Here is a 17,449-nt window from a genome sequence, read left to right on the forward strand (position 1 = left end):
TGTAGGTCACAGCTTGCTTTCGTGGGTTCTTTACGATGGCAGCAGCTAGGGATCAAGATGAACAAAGTGAACCGGCTTCTTTCTTTATCGAGTTGCGGCTATGCATCATTTCTCAATAACTCTCCATATTTGGTGACGTCTTAGTCAGCGCGAAGGCATGCAGGGCTTTCACTCAATCCTGGCATCATTGATTCCCAGCACAACGGGGGCCACAGAGAGGGATGAGAAAGCGGCACCGAATTGGACTGCAGATTCATCTCGATCTCAAAGCCCCATCGCTCTCTTAACTCTGCTTTGTAACCGATCTTCTGTTGCTTCTTAATTGCTGGTTCTCGATGTGGTGGTTCGTAACTACGGTGTGAACCCAACGTCCTTCTGTTCCCGCCATGGCAACATGCGGAACAAGCATTCCTCCAGGGCAAACCCATGTCAGCCCAGCAGAGCGTGGGCCTTCGTCTGCTAGTGCTGAAAGCGATTCAGTTCGGCGGTGGCTATAAAGTACATTCTTACTGGTGGTTGACAGACAGCATAGACAGTGGTCATTTCTTTTTATTTTTTCATTAATTGAATCAACCGCTGAGGCTTGAAAGATGTAAAATAACTTTCCCTTACCTCGGTGTGACACGGAGAGCAGAGGGCCAGGAGAAGGGAACTGTGCTTTCACTTTCGTTTAGCGTCAAAGTGTAAACAGCAAAGAGCTGCATCACAAAAAAAAAAGAACCCACCAAAACACAGAATAGGATGACAGCCCACTGCTGGGAACAAGTGGAACTCTCTGGTAGTCTGGTCCATGCGATTCATTCCAGTCAGAACATTACGCGAGACAAAAGAAGCGTAAAGAGTTCGACCTGACATACGATTTTATGATTGAACCACATTCTTCGGACGTGTTTTCCCCCGTGGCATGCAAGTGTTTGTTTAGCCTCGGGATGGGTCGTCCTGTCATATGGTCACATGCTTCGCTCTCCGTTATATATTTATTCATAGTACGCCAGCGTCGTGGCTCCGTATACATCGGAAGACATCTGCGATCGGAGTAGCGGTGTGCAGGCGTGTCTCTGGGGGGCGACTGGGGGCCGGCGTGGGTACTGGCTGGTGGTAAAGGGCACCAGTTTTGTCGGGCTCCTAACAGCGGACCACTCCCGCGGAGCAAACCCTGGCGCGGCACAAGATGGCGACGACAAAGAGGAACGAGTCCCCGACAGATGTGTAGGCGTTTATCTGGATAACGTTCAGCTGTTTAAACAATGTATTACATTTGTATGCAGGAGAGATAGTCAGGTAGGGGAGTCAGGCATAACACGAAACAGGAGGAGAATTCATACTGGCGAGATGCAATGAATGTAATTATTTATAGGAACAAGGAAGTGAAGTGAAGCGCCATTGACAAATCTGGGCCTGGTGGGTGTATGCAACAAAATGGAAAACAGGAATCTGTTTACTCAGAGCAAAACACGATTCAAACTTGTAGGAATAATCGGAAATGTGAAAAATAGCTCAAAAAAACGGGGTTGGAATTCATTACAACTGAGGGGAACTAAAAAAAAGGTAATGGTAGCGATAAAATGGTCCTCAGTCACTGCAACAATGGCGGATTAAGTTGCCGGTCTGTATCTCCCACCTGGGGTGTAGCATGCCCTAATTGGCAGAGCTGGGATTGAGTGCGTGTTATTCTCCACTCCTACTGCATTTGAAGAAATGTGAGTAACAAATAAACCCTTTCAGTACAATTGTGCGGTTACAGACCCATAAGAGCCCTTACCTAGGAGGTTGTTCTTTGCTTTGATAACCGGTACAACTGTGCTTTCCACAGCTGGGCCTACTGCTTTCAATGTCCTATTATAAAAGAAGCTCACTGTCATTCTTGGGAATCGTTCTTTCAAAGAATGATACAAAATAAAAGCAGACTTATCAAGAATATTGGCTGATAAGGTGAACTATGGTCTAATGGGTTTTCAAGACAGAATTTACTTGTGCTTTGAGAGCAGCAACGCAATCACGTATTTGTTGTGTAGAATGAAATCGCCTTGTCATTTAAAAAGCTATTAATCACACTCACAGTTTTTAGCTCTCACTTAGATTTCAGTGATGTTGATGAATTTGAAAAAAAACAATAACATGATTTTACTTTCCTCCCATTTTGTCCCGTCTTTCTGTCATTGCCCCCATATATTTCCCCGGTGGAACAACAACCACAACAACACCATTGCAACAACAACCCAAACAACAACAACCACAACAACAGCATCACAGCAACCACCACACCCCAACCACAACAACACAACAACAGCATACCAACAACCACAACAAAACAACAACATAACAACAACAACAACACAACAACGGCATTTAACGACAACATAACAACCACAACAACTGCATAACAACTGTAACTACGCACCAACAGCATGACAACCATTACTACAAAAAAGCATAACAACCATTACTACAAAACGACGGCAAAAGGATAAACCCCAGCATAACACAACATGATAACAGCATGACAACTATCACAACATCTACAACAGAGTATCAACCAAAGGATCAAAACAACATTATAACCACAAAAACAACAACCACAACAACAGCATTACAATCACAAAGCAACAACAACAACCACACAGCAACAGCCACACAACAGCAGCATGATAACGATATGACTGCTGCCTGGTTTCTTGCTCCCAAAAGTCGAAAATCGAATCTCCTGTCTAAGGAAATTAGAGATTCATGGGCGGTCTCGCTGGTGTCTCAGAGGCTGACAGACAGAATGAATGTGCTGCTCATTGTAATGATCACTCTAAGCCTTTTGCTATTACCCATGCATGCTAAATTTCAGGAAAAAGTGCACATGGCAACCTTTGATCAGGGCTCTTAATGAGGCCTTATGGTCCTAATTCTCTGCTCGATGGAAAATGCTATATTTTATTTCCGCATTTAAAGGAACAAAGCAGTTAATGGTCTGATGAGTTGGTGAGACTTGCTAGTCTCCTCATGCACCAGTCGTCTGAGATGGCTCTGCGCTCCTGCAGTTTACCGTTTACTAAATGGTGAATCAAAGACGGGGCAAACAAGAGCATTCTTGACTCAGAAAGGTGATCAGAGGATGTCAAGGGAATGGTCGAATAAATATAAATGAAGGAAGAAGAGAAAGTGTGGCAAAATAAAAAGAAGAATTTAAAGAAAATAAAAAAATCAATCACAATTTCAGGACAATAGGATTCTGGTCGACTTGTCTAGGTCCATTCAACGACAAGTGTCCTAGTGATAATGGAACCAATGATGCATGTTCTCAATCAAACAACTGCCCCAGATTTACCCTTTAATATCAAAAATACTGAATATTGAACATTATACTTATGTTCGCACTGTTCCCACCTTCTTGGGTTCTGTTTATATTAATGTTTTATGTTTACACTTACATCTAGGGCATTTAGCAGGCACTTTTATCCAAAGCGACTTATAAGAAGTACATTTGTCTGAAGAAAGAGAAAAAACAATATATCGCTGTCGGTACGGTAAAGATATTCTAAGAAACAAATGCCAAGCACTTACAATTGCTAGGTTACGTTCATGTGATTGTTTGTGTGTTTGCGTTTCTGTGTATGCTTGTGTGCTTGCGTGTGTGTGTTCTTCCCTGTGATTGAATGGCCTCCAATTCAAGGTATTTTCTGATATTTCAAACAAACTACCAAACTAAGTGTGAGTTAGATTTAGAAAACGTATACATGTTTGATGTTTCGATCTTTGATCTTCGGTCTTTGAGGAGAAACTACCGGTAGTAAATCTCGTCTGTAAGCCAGCAACACAAACTGCTGCCCTTTTGGGAGTGAATACGTTTTTCAGACCTTGTTTGAAAGCTGTCCGTAAAGTCAGGGGTTGCTTGCTCAGACAAGCAAACAGACAAAACTGCTATAAAGACAGGTGCAGTTGTTGTTGTGCAAAAAACCTTATATATATATTATTTGAAAAACCTTTGGTAATAACATAATATACTTTATGTTACACCAACAATGTATGTGTTATCAGCATCACTCAAAAAATAGAAAGCGAAAGAAAGTGTTGGCTCTCTTCTCCCTATTAGGATGCCCAAGTGAACAGCTAAGTGAAAAACTGAAGGCCAAAATTAGAGCATGAACCAATTTAATCAGACTTTTATCTGATGCTCTCCGAGGTGCTGACCTTTTCTCCCTCTAATTGGTTTACAGGAAGGCAGGCTGGACGAAGGATGCACCAAAATGCCATAGATGTATATTCTCCTGCGTGGTTAGGTACCCATTCAAGGGTAATATTCATGACAAAAATAGGACATAAAGATCATTAGGAGTTGATGTAATGCGCATCTATGGTGGTCACATGTGGTTGAGTGTGTGTGTGTCTCGCTGAGGGAGACCATTGGGGTTGCCTTGTGGCACGTGGGTTCTTTACTAGATAGGCTATAACAGAGCGATGAGTTGATACTCCGACACACTCGTCCGTCAGAAGTTAATTATACATTAAAAAGAAAAGTGATTAAGATTAGGGATATCAAGCTCGTTATGATTAAGCGCTAATCTCCTTACAGCCAAGGACTAACAGTCAACCCTCCGGATGCCTCCCCTTCTCCACCCCCCTCCCCCCCAGCCCCCTAACTCAACCCCACTGTGTACGCTGACCCACAAGTCACCTCTGCGCCCCCTATCCCCCCCCCCAAGGCAGTCTCTCTTGCGTAACCCGGTTCTCACTAATGATGTGAAGGGTCCAACCAGAGCCATGTCCCAAAGCGAAATCCTCTCCGTCTTCCAGCAGCTGCAGTTCATTCCGGCACACTCTCTCTCTTTGTTTCTCCCTACCCCGTCTCCATCAGCGGATTCGTCTCTGGACCCATAGCTGTAAATCTCTAGCCTTAGCCGGGGAATCTGTTCAAATTCTCGGGCCGTGACTCAACTGACAATGACGCCCGGAAGTTACGCGTTGTCAGAATGAATCACGCCAAACCGCGCCACACGCAGGCACGCCGAGTGGCGTCGTTTGCTCGGCAACCGCACGGAGCGCGATGGCGGCAACCTCTTACCCGCCAACGGTCCCTCTCTGTCGTCCACCTCCGAGAGCTAAATCAGGGAATGCTTCCTGAACCTTTTGACGAGTTCACAGTCGTCGATCTGACGACAGTGGTCGGCTCACTGGAATGACAATGACGGCACGCACACTGACGGGCTTCAACGTGGAGCTCGATGAGTAGCCAGGCTGCATAGGGATTGAAAGAAGCTTCTGCATCACTGCAAAGGTTTCTTTTCACTTCGATGATCCCCTTGGAAGAAGAATGAAAAAAAGGCAGGGGAGATGAATGTAATTCCTTTCTGGGAAACAGAGCCATTAGGTATGGAGCGTTTATGATTTGAGAATAAGATCTATATCTGCAGTGAGTTTTTTACATGCTCCGGCTCGCTAACTTTTCTATTACTGTATAAATAATGTAATCCGTCTAACCGTTAAAGATAAGCACATTACATTACCCGATTATTTTATATCCGAAAAAACCGAGATAACGGCTTCATTGGGTGGGCTGAAATTGAAAGATAACTTGGGTTTTTCTATATTTATATTAGCGTCAGGTTTTGACTATATTTTAAGCTTTTAGTAACTAATGCAGTTTCCGTTCAATATGTGCCTGTTGGAAAGGGCCTCTTGCTTGGCCTCCAGTTTTGGTCATTCAAAAAACCTTGGGTCCTGAGTACATTTCAATCAGCAACACACCCACCAAGACACTAGTGGAGCTGTTGACAAAAGGGAAGGACAGACAGACCTACTTACAGAAACTCCCATGTAAGATTCCAATTTTCTGTCCCTGCCATAGAAAAAGTCACTGCAAGATCACACGAATTGGCTGACGTTCATCTGCACTATACTACCTAGCAATGTACCTGTAAATATGAGGGGCCAAGTGTATGAATAAAACAACTAAAGAAAAGAGACGATTGAGCCTCCTCTTGACCAATCAGCCTTTAAGGTAGTGAGGGGGAGAATACAGGTAATGGCTGACTGCTACGATAATGGCTGACTTTGTACTAGCATCATATGCCGATGTCTGTTAGCTACATGCTAGCTCTCTCGATACTAACAGATATTAATGTTTACTGTGTGTGTCCTCTGAGGCATCATCTTTGTATGCGTTTGTGCGCACACACGTGCGCCTCAAGTGTGTGGTGTTAAGACGAACCAATGGATCACATAGCTGATGCGTGACACTGGTTACCCCCCATCATGGTGTCAACTGCTGAGCACAACGATGCGCCTCTGAGCCGCAGGAAATGCAACAAACTGCCATTTTAATTGAGCCTGACTCACACTGAGCCACACACACACACACAGACACACACACACACACACTCTGCGTGTCTGGTGACGCCAAGGCGTGCTGAACGAAAACATTGACTCACATGGACCGCGGTGGCTTTCCGCCATGCATTTGTTCAAAATATAAACCCAAATGTATTCCCGGCGCTACTCCACGCAATCAGCCCCAACACCAGAAGAAAGGAGGCACCATCGGGGAGGGGGGAGAGGGGGGAGAGGGGGGAGAAAAAAGAAGGGGGATGAAAGTGTTTAAAAATCGTAGCCCGGTGTTAATCATCTGTCCCCCGCGCAGTGACACCGCGGAGAGAGGGAGACTCAGGGTGACACGCAGCGCTGCCTTCAAGCCAATGCTCCGCTCACTTCTGCTCTCGTTGACACGTGATTAAGGGTAGTACTGGCAGAGCTGAGAGGCAGGGAGAGAGTGGGCCTGAGAAGGAGAGAGAGAGACTCAGGTAGAGAGAAACTGAGAGAGAGAGAGAGAGAGAGAGAGAGAGAGAGAGAGAGAGAGAGAGAGGGGGGGGGAGGGAGAGAGGGAGAGGGAGAGGGAGACCAAGGAAGAGAGAGAGAGAGAGAGAGAGTGAGAGAGAGAGAGACCAAGGAAGAGAGAAAGAGAGAGAGAGAGAGAGAGAGAGAGAGAGAGAGAGAGAGAGAGAGAGAGAGAGAGAGAGAGAGAGAGAGAGAGAGAGAGAGAGACCAAGGAAGAGGGAGAGAGTGAGAGAGAGAGAGACCAAGGAAGAGAGAAAGAGAGACCAAGGAGGAGGGAGAGAGTGAGAGAGAGACACCAAGACAGAGGGAGAGAGTGAGAGAAATAGAGACCAAGGAAGAGGGAGAGAGAAGTACAAATAAAATGACAGACTCTATTGCGTGTCTCTTGTTGTTATTTGTGATTTGTCTATGCTTAAATGGAAAAAGGTCATGATGCAACCCTAGAGGACTTTGAATAGATTGATACTAACTCGCAGAGAGAGCTGTCAATGCACTTAACGCTTCTTGTAGATCACATTTACAATATCTTAGATTTTGTCGGCAAGGAGCCAACAGACGTTTGATAATTTAGTGAGCAGCTATAGCTACTTTGGAATTCCCAAATTAAATGGGTGTGTGCAGGGTGCATGCCCTAACTGGCCAAGATGAACCACTTTTTGACCCTACATATACATACGATTTAAGGTAAACCATGATGCAAAGGGTTGATTCCCTTTGTGTCATGGTTGTAATTGAAATAAATGAAATGAAATAAATAATACAGATTCATATGTTTGTCTTTTATTTCAGCAGTAGATTACATTATATGGAGAATTCAATGTACGAGTGAGCCCCTCCCTATTGGTAGTTATCAAAAACATAAACTTCTGTCCACTATTACTGGCTGTGCAACGGTGGGATGCTAACTAGCGTATCTCGGCTGGCTGGGTGGTGTGAGTGCGTGGTTTTGGGAATGTATTTAGTGAGATTCTTGTAAACAAAGAGAGAGGTATGGGCTGGCTAGCATTTTTTTGTTTGTAGAATATATCTATTGAAGTGATTAATGTGATTTTATCTAAAATATATATTTTTATCACTATCGATGATTTATTATTGACTACAGATATGTCCAGGTTATTTTAAGCTACATGCTTGTTGGATTGTAAGACATTGCGTCTTCCATCCATTGTGGACTTTCAGACACGTGAATCTTTTCCTTACCGTATTGCCTCTTGCCCAGAAAAAGTAAGAGATTCAAAGCTAAAAAAAAGATGGTTTAGGATCTGCGGTTGAGATGCACGCTTTCACTGACATAAGTTCAGAGTTACATGGCACTACTTTTCCAACTGTTGAGATTTAAACTGCAGCGTGGCCTTGTCAGCTGTCTCTGTGAGTTGTTTACCTGGCGAGTGAGTGTCAAAGACCTCAGGTCAGAGTTCAGGCAAATGTGTCTTCCTTTGTGCTATATTTTCCATTTTAATCTTCCATCTCTCTGTAGTCATGGTTTAGAAATTGAATTAAACTTTTCTTGCCAAGAATTGTGTGACAGGATTCTAGGAACCAAACCCCGGTCCATAACCCCTATCAGCTAGTCTGACCGTGTGTGATGTACCTCACAGATATAGGGTGCACTTATAGGGTGCATTATGTTCCATTTATAAATATCACGGACATTGCAAAAGCATGTTTCGGAAGTGAGTTAATGGAATCCAATTGAGACAAAATAATGATTTGAAAAAAATAATTTGCATATATAACCCACTCCAGAATTGTATCGTAATATACCCTGTATATAAAAAATGTTTTAGTTGGGTCCATCTTAAGCAGCAATTTTTAACACAATACAATGCAAGATTATGCAAGAAAGAAAACCCTTAACTCATTTTGCACAGGGATATTGAAAACCATTGGTATTATATTTAATGAACATTCAGACTTCTGCCAGAATGGCGTAAGATCATTAGTGGTCTTTTCTTAATCATATTACATATTTTTAGCGTTCTCAAGCAGCTTTATAATAAACTTTGGGGAGATTAACTTTTGTTACATAAATCAATATAACACAACCTGAAGAAATGTTTAAAGTCTTTATTAAAATGTTGTCTAGTCTAGTCAATTTGTAGAGCCCTTAATCACAGTTCCAGTTTCAAAGGTCTTAACAGGCCATTTATTTATGACGCTAGTATAAAATAAAACCAAAACCATGTGATTAGGAGCTGTAATCGGGTAAACTGATCATATTACAAAATCAGTGGCTATGGTGACGCTAGTTTTGACGAATCAAACTTTTTAATTGAAAAGGGTGATTGATATGAGCTCTTTCTTGCCTTCTTCTCTATTTTGTACTCAAAATGACAAACCATGATTGACGAAGCATTGACTATTGAAAATTATGTAAATATGAGATTGAATGAAGGTTGAATCTAGTCTGCATGAAAGCCCTTAAAAATGTACTTTTGTTTCATTGTGTAGCGTCTTATCCTAACTTTCTTGTCCAAACCTATCTTTGTTGTATAGAGGGAATGGGTTAACCTGCCAAGCAATTCTAATCGCTTGGCACTTGTTTCTATGAATATCTGTACTGTACCGACAACAATATATTGTTTCTCTTTCTTCTGACAAATGTACTTCTTTCGATAAAAGCGTCTGCTAAAGATCCTAAATGTAAAAGTAATGAAGAGCTTAAATGTGTGGAAACTTGGTCTCTTTAGCTTTTTCTTGGGCCGGACAAGAAAATACCCTGACAAGCAAATTTGCAAGTGTGTCATGGGAGGAACAATGCCAGTAAAAAAAACAACAGCAGCCAAATGTGTCTAACAGATTAGAATGATAATATTTCCTTGATTGAAATTCCCCACAACACACAGAACAAAAGAAGGGTTTACAACTTGCAAATCGATGCAGCGCTTGCTTCCAGCTCACACTCTGAGCAGCCCCCCCATCCAAATTCACTGCTCCATTTAAATGACCCGGTTTATGAGATAATGGTGACTCTTCCTCAACCCTTAAAAGAATGTAGACGCGACCCTCCCTCCTCCAGGTTTGCTTAATATTCTGTGCATTTCCGTAGACTTCAATAAGCAGGCCTGCAGTCAGTATTTGTGTCTACATCGCTACATCATTCTGGGTGAGGATGAGAGACGGCACAGATGAAGGGAGGGCAGCAGAAGGGGGAGTTATCCGAAATATCTGAAAAAGAAATGGAAATCAGGAATAAATTGTTATAGACTGATAAATGTTGTAGATGGAAGATTGACCAAAAATATAGGGATATTGTAGCTAGACAGACCAGACTGAAAGAGGCCTTGATGGATAGAAAGGTAGATAGAGACATGGCGTCATGGATAGATAGTAGTTATGCGGGTGTGTGTATGCATACCGTCCTACTGGCGTGTGTTTCCCTTTAGGATTGTCATTATACTATTTGTTAGTTGAGTCACCATACGAGGGAGACTGGAGGCTATGTTGAGTGTCTACATAATTCACACAGTACCCAATCCCCACGGGTCACAACTAACACACATAGACTCCTAATTATGGCATGCAGAGGGAGAACGGGAAAAGGGGGAAGGACAACGTTAATTACAGTCACATGATTGCAAGCACCGGCACGTACACACAAATACACACAAGAAAGCACATCCCCCAGCCCCCCCCCCCCCCCCCCCCCCCCCCCCCCACACACACACACACACACACACACGTATATATGGAAATACTTACAACCATTATAAGTGGATCACAACATTTTGTTGTTTGATCTTGGAAGAAAGTTTTAATGAACGACAATTCATGCCTTTTATAATAGGCCTGTGTTGGTATTCACATCTGTTAGTAGGGAAGAAACATAGTAATTGGTGTCTTAAACTTGTTTCCTGAATAAAAACTTGGTAAAAAAAGAGAGGATTTGTACAAGATATGCCAATTTATCAGACAACTGATGAATATAACCTACTCATTCATCCAACCCTAGATTTAGGGTAAGGGAAAAATACAAAACTAAAAAAATTTGTAACAGCATTGCACATTTTTTTAGTCTGGTGTTATTTAGCGATGGGTTTTAGTCTTCCTTCATGCATAATAGCGTGTGAGTGTTGGGAAAGGGGAGCCAATGGAAGCATCTGTAGGTGGAATAAGACCACACCCACATTTTCGTTTTTTTGATGGCACACCTTCCAAGATGGCTGACTGGTTACGAAACTGTGAGTTTACTTTTTTACTCACAGGCAAGGGCAAACATATATCGTAAGCAACGACCATGAAAGAACATTTTCTGAAGGCACTTTTTTGCGCAAGTATTGTCCCCCACAGTATAGCAATAGCGTTGTCTTTAGATTTATTTCAAAGGACTTTTTATGTAATTCTATGTTATTGCTTCAATAGTTAAAATGCCAAAGGTGTTAGTAAGCAGGTGAGGTAAAGGGGACATATAAAGAGAAAAACAAAATTTCTTCACCATGGCTGCAAGGTGATCATAAAATCCACACTACTAAATTCCACACATCATCCGGCTAGACTCTTAGCTAGCAAGCTAATGTTAGCCCCTCAGAGTAATGGGCCATGATCCCCTGCTGTTCCAACCAGCTGGTAATGAGGGTCATCAAAATCCCTATGTATAAAATCGGTATGGTTGTATGTGAGCGGCCAGCCTCCGTCATGTGTCCCATAGATATGTCCCTTCAAGCGTGTAACAGCTGTACAGTTGACACATCAACTACAACGTACAGAACCTCAAATCAAACTCTAGGAAAACAATCACAGCAGGCATTTTCAGTGTTTTTTTCCCCACTCTGTAATTGCCCAAAAGGCGTGTGTGTGTGTGTGTGTGTACAAACACCGACACACCACGGTGTTGGTAATGTGTGATGTGAAAATAACTATCAGTACGATTTTAATGGACTCCAGCGATCAAAGGCGTAAACAACCTAACTCAGAGACAAAGGTTACATGGCAACATCTTTGAAGTTATTTTTAATTACAAATTGCCCACAATTTACTTGGAGAGTGTAAGCCTTATGGTCGTTCAATTAAAGGGACCGTCCAAAGATGGTCATTGTCTCAAGTAGTCTAATAGTAGTCCAAAAACTACTAGTTTCGAAAAAACTAGAACGCCTTCCCAGTGCCATTCCCTCCCGGTAAAATCACCAATCAGCTATCTGGTTTGGTTCTGTGAGTTTCAGTTGCCTTGTTGTTAGCCTCAGGAGCAACGCCAGATTTTACAATGGCTGCCAGCAATGAATACCAATCTAAAGATCAAATGAGGAACAGAACTTCAGCCAAGTCTACTGAGTGGAAGGAATGGTGGATATTTATGTGAACCAGAAATCAACCAAGAGGAGATCTTGCAGTGTAGGCTTCAGCAGCCATGTTTAGCCGTTTAGCACCTCTCATTCAAGTAATAAAGTATCGCTGCACGTTTCACTAATAGCTTAAAGGATATGTTTATAAATGTAGTAATGCCATTACTTAACCATAACTTTTAGCGTATACTCCTTCACTTTCATCTTCTAATTCGATGAATAATGTAGCGATGCTGGTAAACATGCAGCGCAGAAGTTTGTATATAGGTTTATGGCGATTTTTAATGGTTTGGGGTATCTGCCTCTTGCAACGCTTTTACAGAAAGTTCCCGTAACGTCCAGCTCGACTCACGCCTGCCCCACAATGCACCATGTTCATTGTAGTAATTTGACAATATTAGACAACGCACATCTGTAGATTATTCTCAAGCATTTTTGTTTGGTTTGGTTGCATTTCCACAGCTTGGGACACTGTGATCACGCTGTGACGACACTATGGGTGTGAATCTTTTGGTGTTTAACAATTCACCTTTAATTGTCGATGTCACGATTCGATTCAAAATCTATTCTCTTTTCAAAACGATTGCCAAAATCGGTTCTCTATTCATATGAAGGGGTGCTTATCTCAGGATCTACTCCAGTCTACTGTGTACTGGGAAAGGGGTCTTAGCAAATGATGACTTGAAAGCAGAGTGTCTATATAAGTGTAGATAAGATCACGTCGTTTTTATCAAATGATTGCAATAATGTAAACTCACAAAGGCACACCTCAAACTTATATGGAGAATGCAATGTGTGAGTGAGCCCCTCCCTCCCACAAAATTAGGAAAAAATGTATAGCTATGAATCAGCTCAGAATCGTTGAAGATAAAAACAGTGTTTCTTACATGAATCATTTTTTTTTATCCACTAGACTTTTAGTTAATGGAACTCACAAATCTTTCTTTCTTTATTTTCCCTCACTATCCTTTCCAAGCTATTCATAACCATTTTTATTGAGGATCACATCCATAATGATTTCTGTGGAGAACAGATGCATGCCTAAATTCAACTCTAGAATGGAAATGATAATGACATGTCACATTTAATTTGATTGGTTATATGGCTCTGATCCACTATGGAGTCAACCATCATATTGTAATAAACAAATGGAATTTTGAAACCTATGAAGGGATGTAAATGTACAGTACATCTACTGATAAAGGCAATGTTTCCACAGTATTGGACAATATTTCACTTAACTGCTCAACCAGCAGATAATTGCATTGCATGGTTTAACTGTCGTGTGCGTGTATGTGTGTCTGTCCGTCTATGTGTCTTTGTCTCTGTGTGTGCGCCTGTGTTTGTTTGTGTGTCTCTGTGTGTGTTTGTGTGTTGGTCAGTAATTGTAAAGCACTTTGAATGGCTATACTGGCATATAATGCATGCTACATAAATGCAGGCTGTTTACCAAAGGAATACGTCGACAAATAGAATGTTAGCCGATAAAGCCATTTAGCAAGTGGAACGTGTGACAAATCCATAATCAAAATGCAGCATGGCATTTTTGGATTGGTCTTTGTGGACACGGTTGGATTTTAGTTATGATAACAATATGTTTTGTCCACACTATGTTAATCGCTGAGGCATAATGAATGCAGGGTGGCTGACATTTTCATTCAGTAATTAAAGGTCAACTGCGGCTATAGCGCTGGAAGGTGTAATTGAAACCCATCTTGTCTGCAAGAAACTTACGTTGGTATTTTCTTTATTGAAATCAGGAACATGGACAGAGTGTGTGAACAGCAGGGAGTTAGAAGGTGAACAAACACCGAAGACTTGAGGATATGTCTATCATACCTGGTGTTTTTCTATGCACTATGTCTTCATCCTCATCATCACTATTCTACATTCTACATTTTGAGGAGTTTTCTTTCTGAGGGATGAAGAGGAACAAAAGCATTTTGGAGTGTAATAAGGGAAGGCCTTGGTGTATCTGGGCGTCCCTTGAAAGGCAAGGATCACTGACTGTAAAGATTCCATGGGGATTCATCACATGCACACGCATTTACGGACCTAGTTGCGCACACACACAGGTATGCAGACGCACACATTCATAAACACACATGCACACACAAAAACAAACTCTCACAAACACACAGCCCCATTCTGTATTGCACACAAAAATACTGCTATATCTTCCTCTCTCAGTAAACTATAACAGCACCGAGTACTTCGTATTGTGTGATATTTCCCTCTGAGGTTCTGGCCCAATCTGACCCGTCCCGAACCATACGTTTGTGGTCGGAGTAGGAGGAGGAAGAGCCCTGGAGCTGGGTCGCTGTGCCAGAGCTCTCTGGGTTCCGGACGAACGGGCGAGCTCGTCCAAAACCCGACTCTGACTCACAATCCGCGGGCCAGACGAATTCCAAACCAGGGTTTCAAGGGTGCTTTGTGACTTTGGGAGACAGGAGGGCAGGAAGACCAACCATCCTCTTTCCTTTCTTCCTCAGTCGCTCCCTCATGTTTGAGTGTTTGCATCTATGGGGTGACTGGGCCTGGCTGTCGTGAGATGCAGAGCCAGACTTTTTTGAACCTCGCTCGCAGCCCTGTGACTCAAGTTGTGCTTGTCAGGTTGCCTTAAAGAATCCTGCACTTCCTCCGTTTGTGTGTTGATGTGTGTGGGTGGGTGCATCGGTGAGAGGGGTGCGGGGGTTGTGTGTTTGTATGCATGTGCGTGTCTGTGATAAATGAGAGTTGAGGCTTTTAAGGATACCAAATAAGTGGAATAGTGATTTATTTCAGAACAAGAAACAGTGAATGGTGCATGAAAGTAGAGCATAGTGTGATACACACCCCCCCCCCCCCCCCCCCCCCCCCCCCCCCGACTGCCGCTGCTCCGCTTTGTCCAGAATAATAATTGATAGTCAATGTTATGTTTTCGTTGCTTTAACATTTTTCCCCGCGGTCTCTGATGTATTGTCTTAACCGCAGCGGGTAACTGCCAGATGTTGTGGATGTGGCTGTTACCGGCATGGCGGCATACAATAAAAACACGCCCTCTGTGCCGACTACTTACAACCCGTCCTCCCTTTCAACGGCTGTGTCGCCCATCTGTCTGCCTACTGCTTCCGTGTGTGACTGCTGCAACAGGCCGACATCAAATGTGTTCAAAACTGTAGTCCTTTTCTTTCATCTCGAATATCCCGACCCTGTTTTCGTGGAAAAACGATTCAAAAGGCGGTGATGGCTCGATTTTTTCTGTCCTTCTCTAGTTTAGAGGAGCCACTAGCTGTGGACTGCACCATACACTCTTGTGCTGCCGGTTCTGTTGTTGAGCCCCTAGTTCAGCGCCAAAGTGAAAGTGCCTCGTCGGTCTCTGAATGCGACACAGAGGCAAAGCACAGCAAACCCATCTTCTCAGCATCCCTTGGACCAACGTTGGTCCATCCCTGGGGTTTTTGGATCAAGAGTTGATATTAAGTGCATGTTGGAGTACAGAGGTCCATGCTGATGACAATGGATAAGCCGTACCTCACAGAAAATGTATCTTTCACAGCTTCTCAAAATATGCTCTAGTCGGTCAGCGGTTCTTGTTTTATGACAACACTACAGCTCAATGTGAATAGGTATTATGAAGTTAGCCAATTAATTGATTAGGCGAACAACAGAAAATGGAAATCCGATTTTGTTAACCAATTCGTTGATATAAATAATGCAAGCTCATTAAGATGTCAAATTTGACTCTGGTAACATGATATTTCAAAGTCTAAATGATTCATTAATTTATCGAAAGAAATATCATTTGATTAATCAACTCCTGCAAATAATCATCAGCTGCAGCCTGATTTTGCAAGTTCAGTTTGCCTCTAAGTTTCTAAAGATTCCATTTATCTCCATTTATCCCTTTTTGGTTTGAGTCGTTCTAACATCGATGACGTTGAATTCCTGCAAAGGCCACTGTGACTCTTAAAAGAGTGTTGGAGTATGCAAAAGTAAACACACATATACCCTGGACTTGCAGTTTGACAGAATGCTATTTTATTTCTTTAATGCAGTATTGTGGTTAACGTTGACACCTCTTGTGCTTTCAGGTGATTCTGATCCTGACCAAGCTGTATGACTTCCACATTGGCAGTGTCACGGAGAGCACTCTGTGGAGGTGAGTATTAAGGGGCTGAGCTGACATTACTGTCCTGGTGTGGTCCTGGAAGGGATGAAACTTTTCAATGCCTATATCTGGCAAGGATATTTCTGAACAGGGATCAAGCTCTTTACATCAGTTTCATTATTGATGAGATTTTAAGTACAAGCATGAAACACAAATATTTATAATGGTACTCATTATTGTTTTTGAGAAGGATTTTTGAATGATTTATTTATTTAGGAGTAATTGCATGTCGATTTTACAATGGATATTCCACATCTCTATACATTGTTGACACACAATCATTGAGTGTGTTCACACAAGGTCACACACGCTGGCCCCATGTGAGTCTCACACAACAGAGTCTGAGGGTTTTTCCGCAGGTAATCGGTGTATCAACATCATTAAAGTTTAATACAAGGTAATAGAGCTGTAGTGCTAGAAGACAAATGGCCACATCAGACACTGTCTGATGCCTTTTAAAGTGGTTCCCAGTTGGCGCTTCAAAAGCTGAAAGAAGCTGACAGAGATGAAAAAAGTTGAGGAAAGAGGTGCTAAGAAAAGCTAAGTTTTGTGAGTTGTCAACGCTTTGGGAACGGGAAACAATGGACTCAACGCTAAGAATGAGCAGACCGGGAGAGTGACGAAGATAAACAAAGAGGCAATTATGAAAGGTCTTCTTTCGTGATTGAATTGTTTTGAAGTAATCCTACTGGATCGCCTTTTCATTAGTTTCTATATATTCGGTATGAAGTGTCTTGATATACAAACACTTTGTAATGCTGATGGAAATGTCTTTCAATGTCAATATATATATATTTACCTTTTTCGGTGAATTTCACGTGATGAAATATAAAAATGTGAAAAAGGGTCTTTTGTTGGGTTTCCTCCCACCTTTAAAAAATAACAGTCACTTGACATCATTGATTGCATGCAGGTGTGAGGGCTTTTTGGTTTTATTTTTTTACAATGGATTAGCAATCTGTTCCGGAATCCAACCCCCGCCCAGCGGGCCTGACCAGGATTAAGAAAATAATGAAAATGGATAGACACAGTTTGGCCATTTACTGGAAACCAGTGTGAATTGAACACAATTCCGGCATTAGGCACACTGTAAGATATTGGACACACACACACGCATGCGCATGCTCTCACACACACAAACACACACACATGCACGCACGCACGCACAAACGCACGCACACACCTCTGAATGCTTTACTCA

The 17,449-nt window shown here is 42.3% G+C and overlaps 1 protein-coding gene across 2 annotated transcripts in view; it reads left to right on the forward strand.

Moving 5' to 3' along the window:
• Positions 1-17,449, forward strand: part of sorcs3a (sortilin related VPS10 domain containing receptor 3a) — a 136,695-nt gene that overhangs the window by 39,592 nt on the left and 79,654 nt on the right. For both annotated transcript variants that reach the window (XM_030352501.1, XM_030352502.1), the window contains exon 2: positions 16,172-16,239. In XM_030352501.1, the coding sequence (XP_030208361.1) occupies positions 16,172-16,239 (68 nt within the window). The remainder of the gene's footprint in view (positions 1-16,171; positions 16,240-17,449) is intronic.

Source organism: Gadus morhua, chromosome 3, assembly GCF_902167405.1.
Source record: "Gadus morhua chromosome 3, gadMor3.0, whole genome shotgun sequence".
Classification (NCBI taxonomy): Eukaryota; Metazoa; Chordata; class Actinopteri; order Gadiformes; family Gadidae; genus Gadus; species Gadus morhua.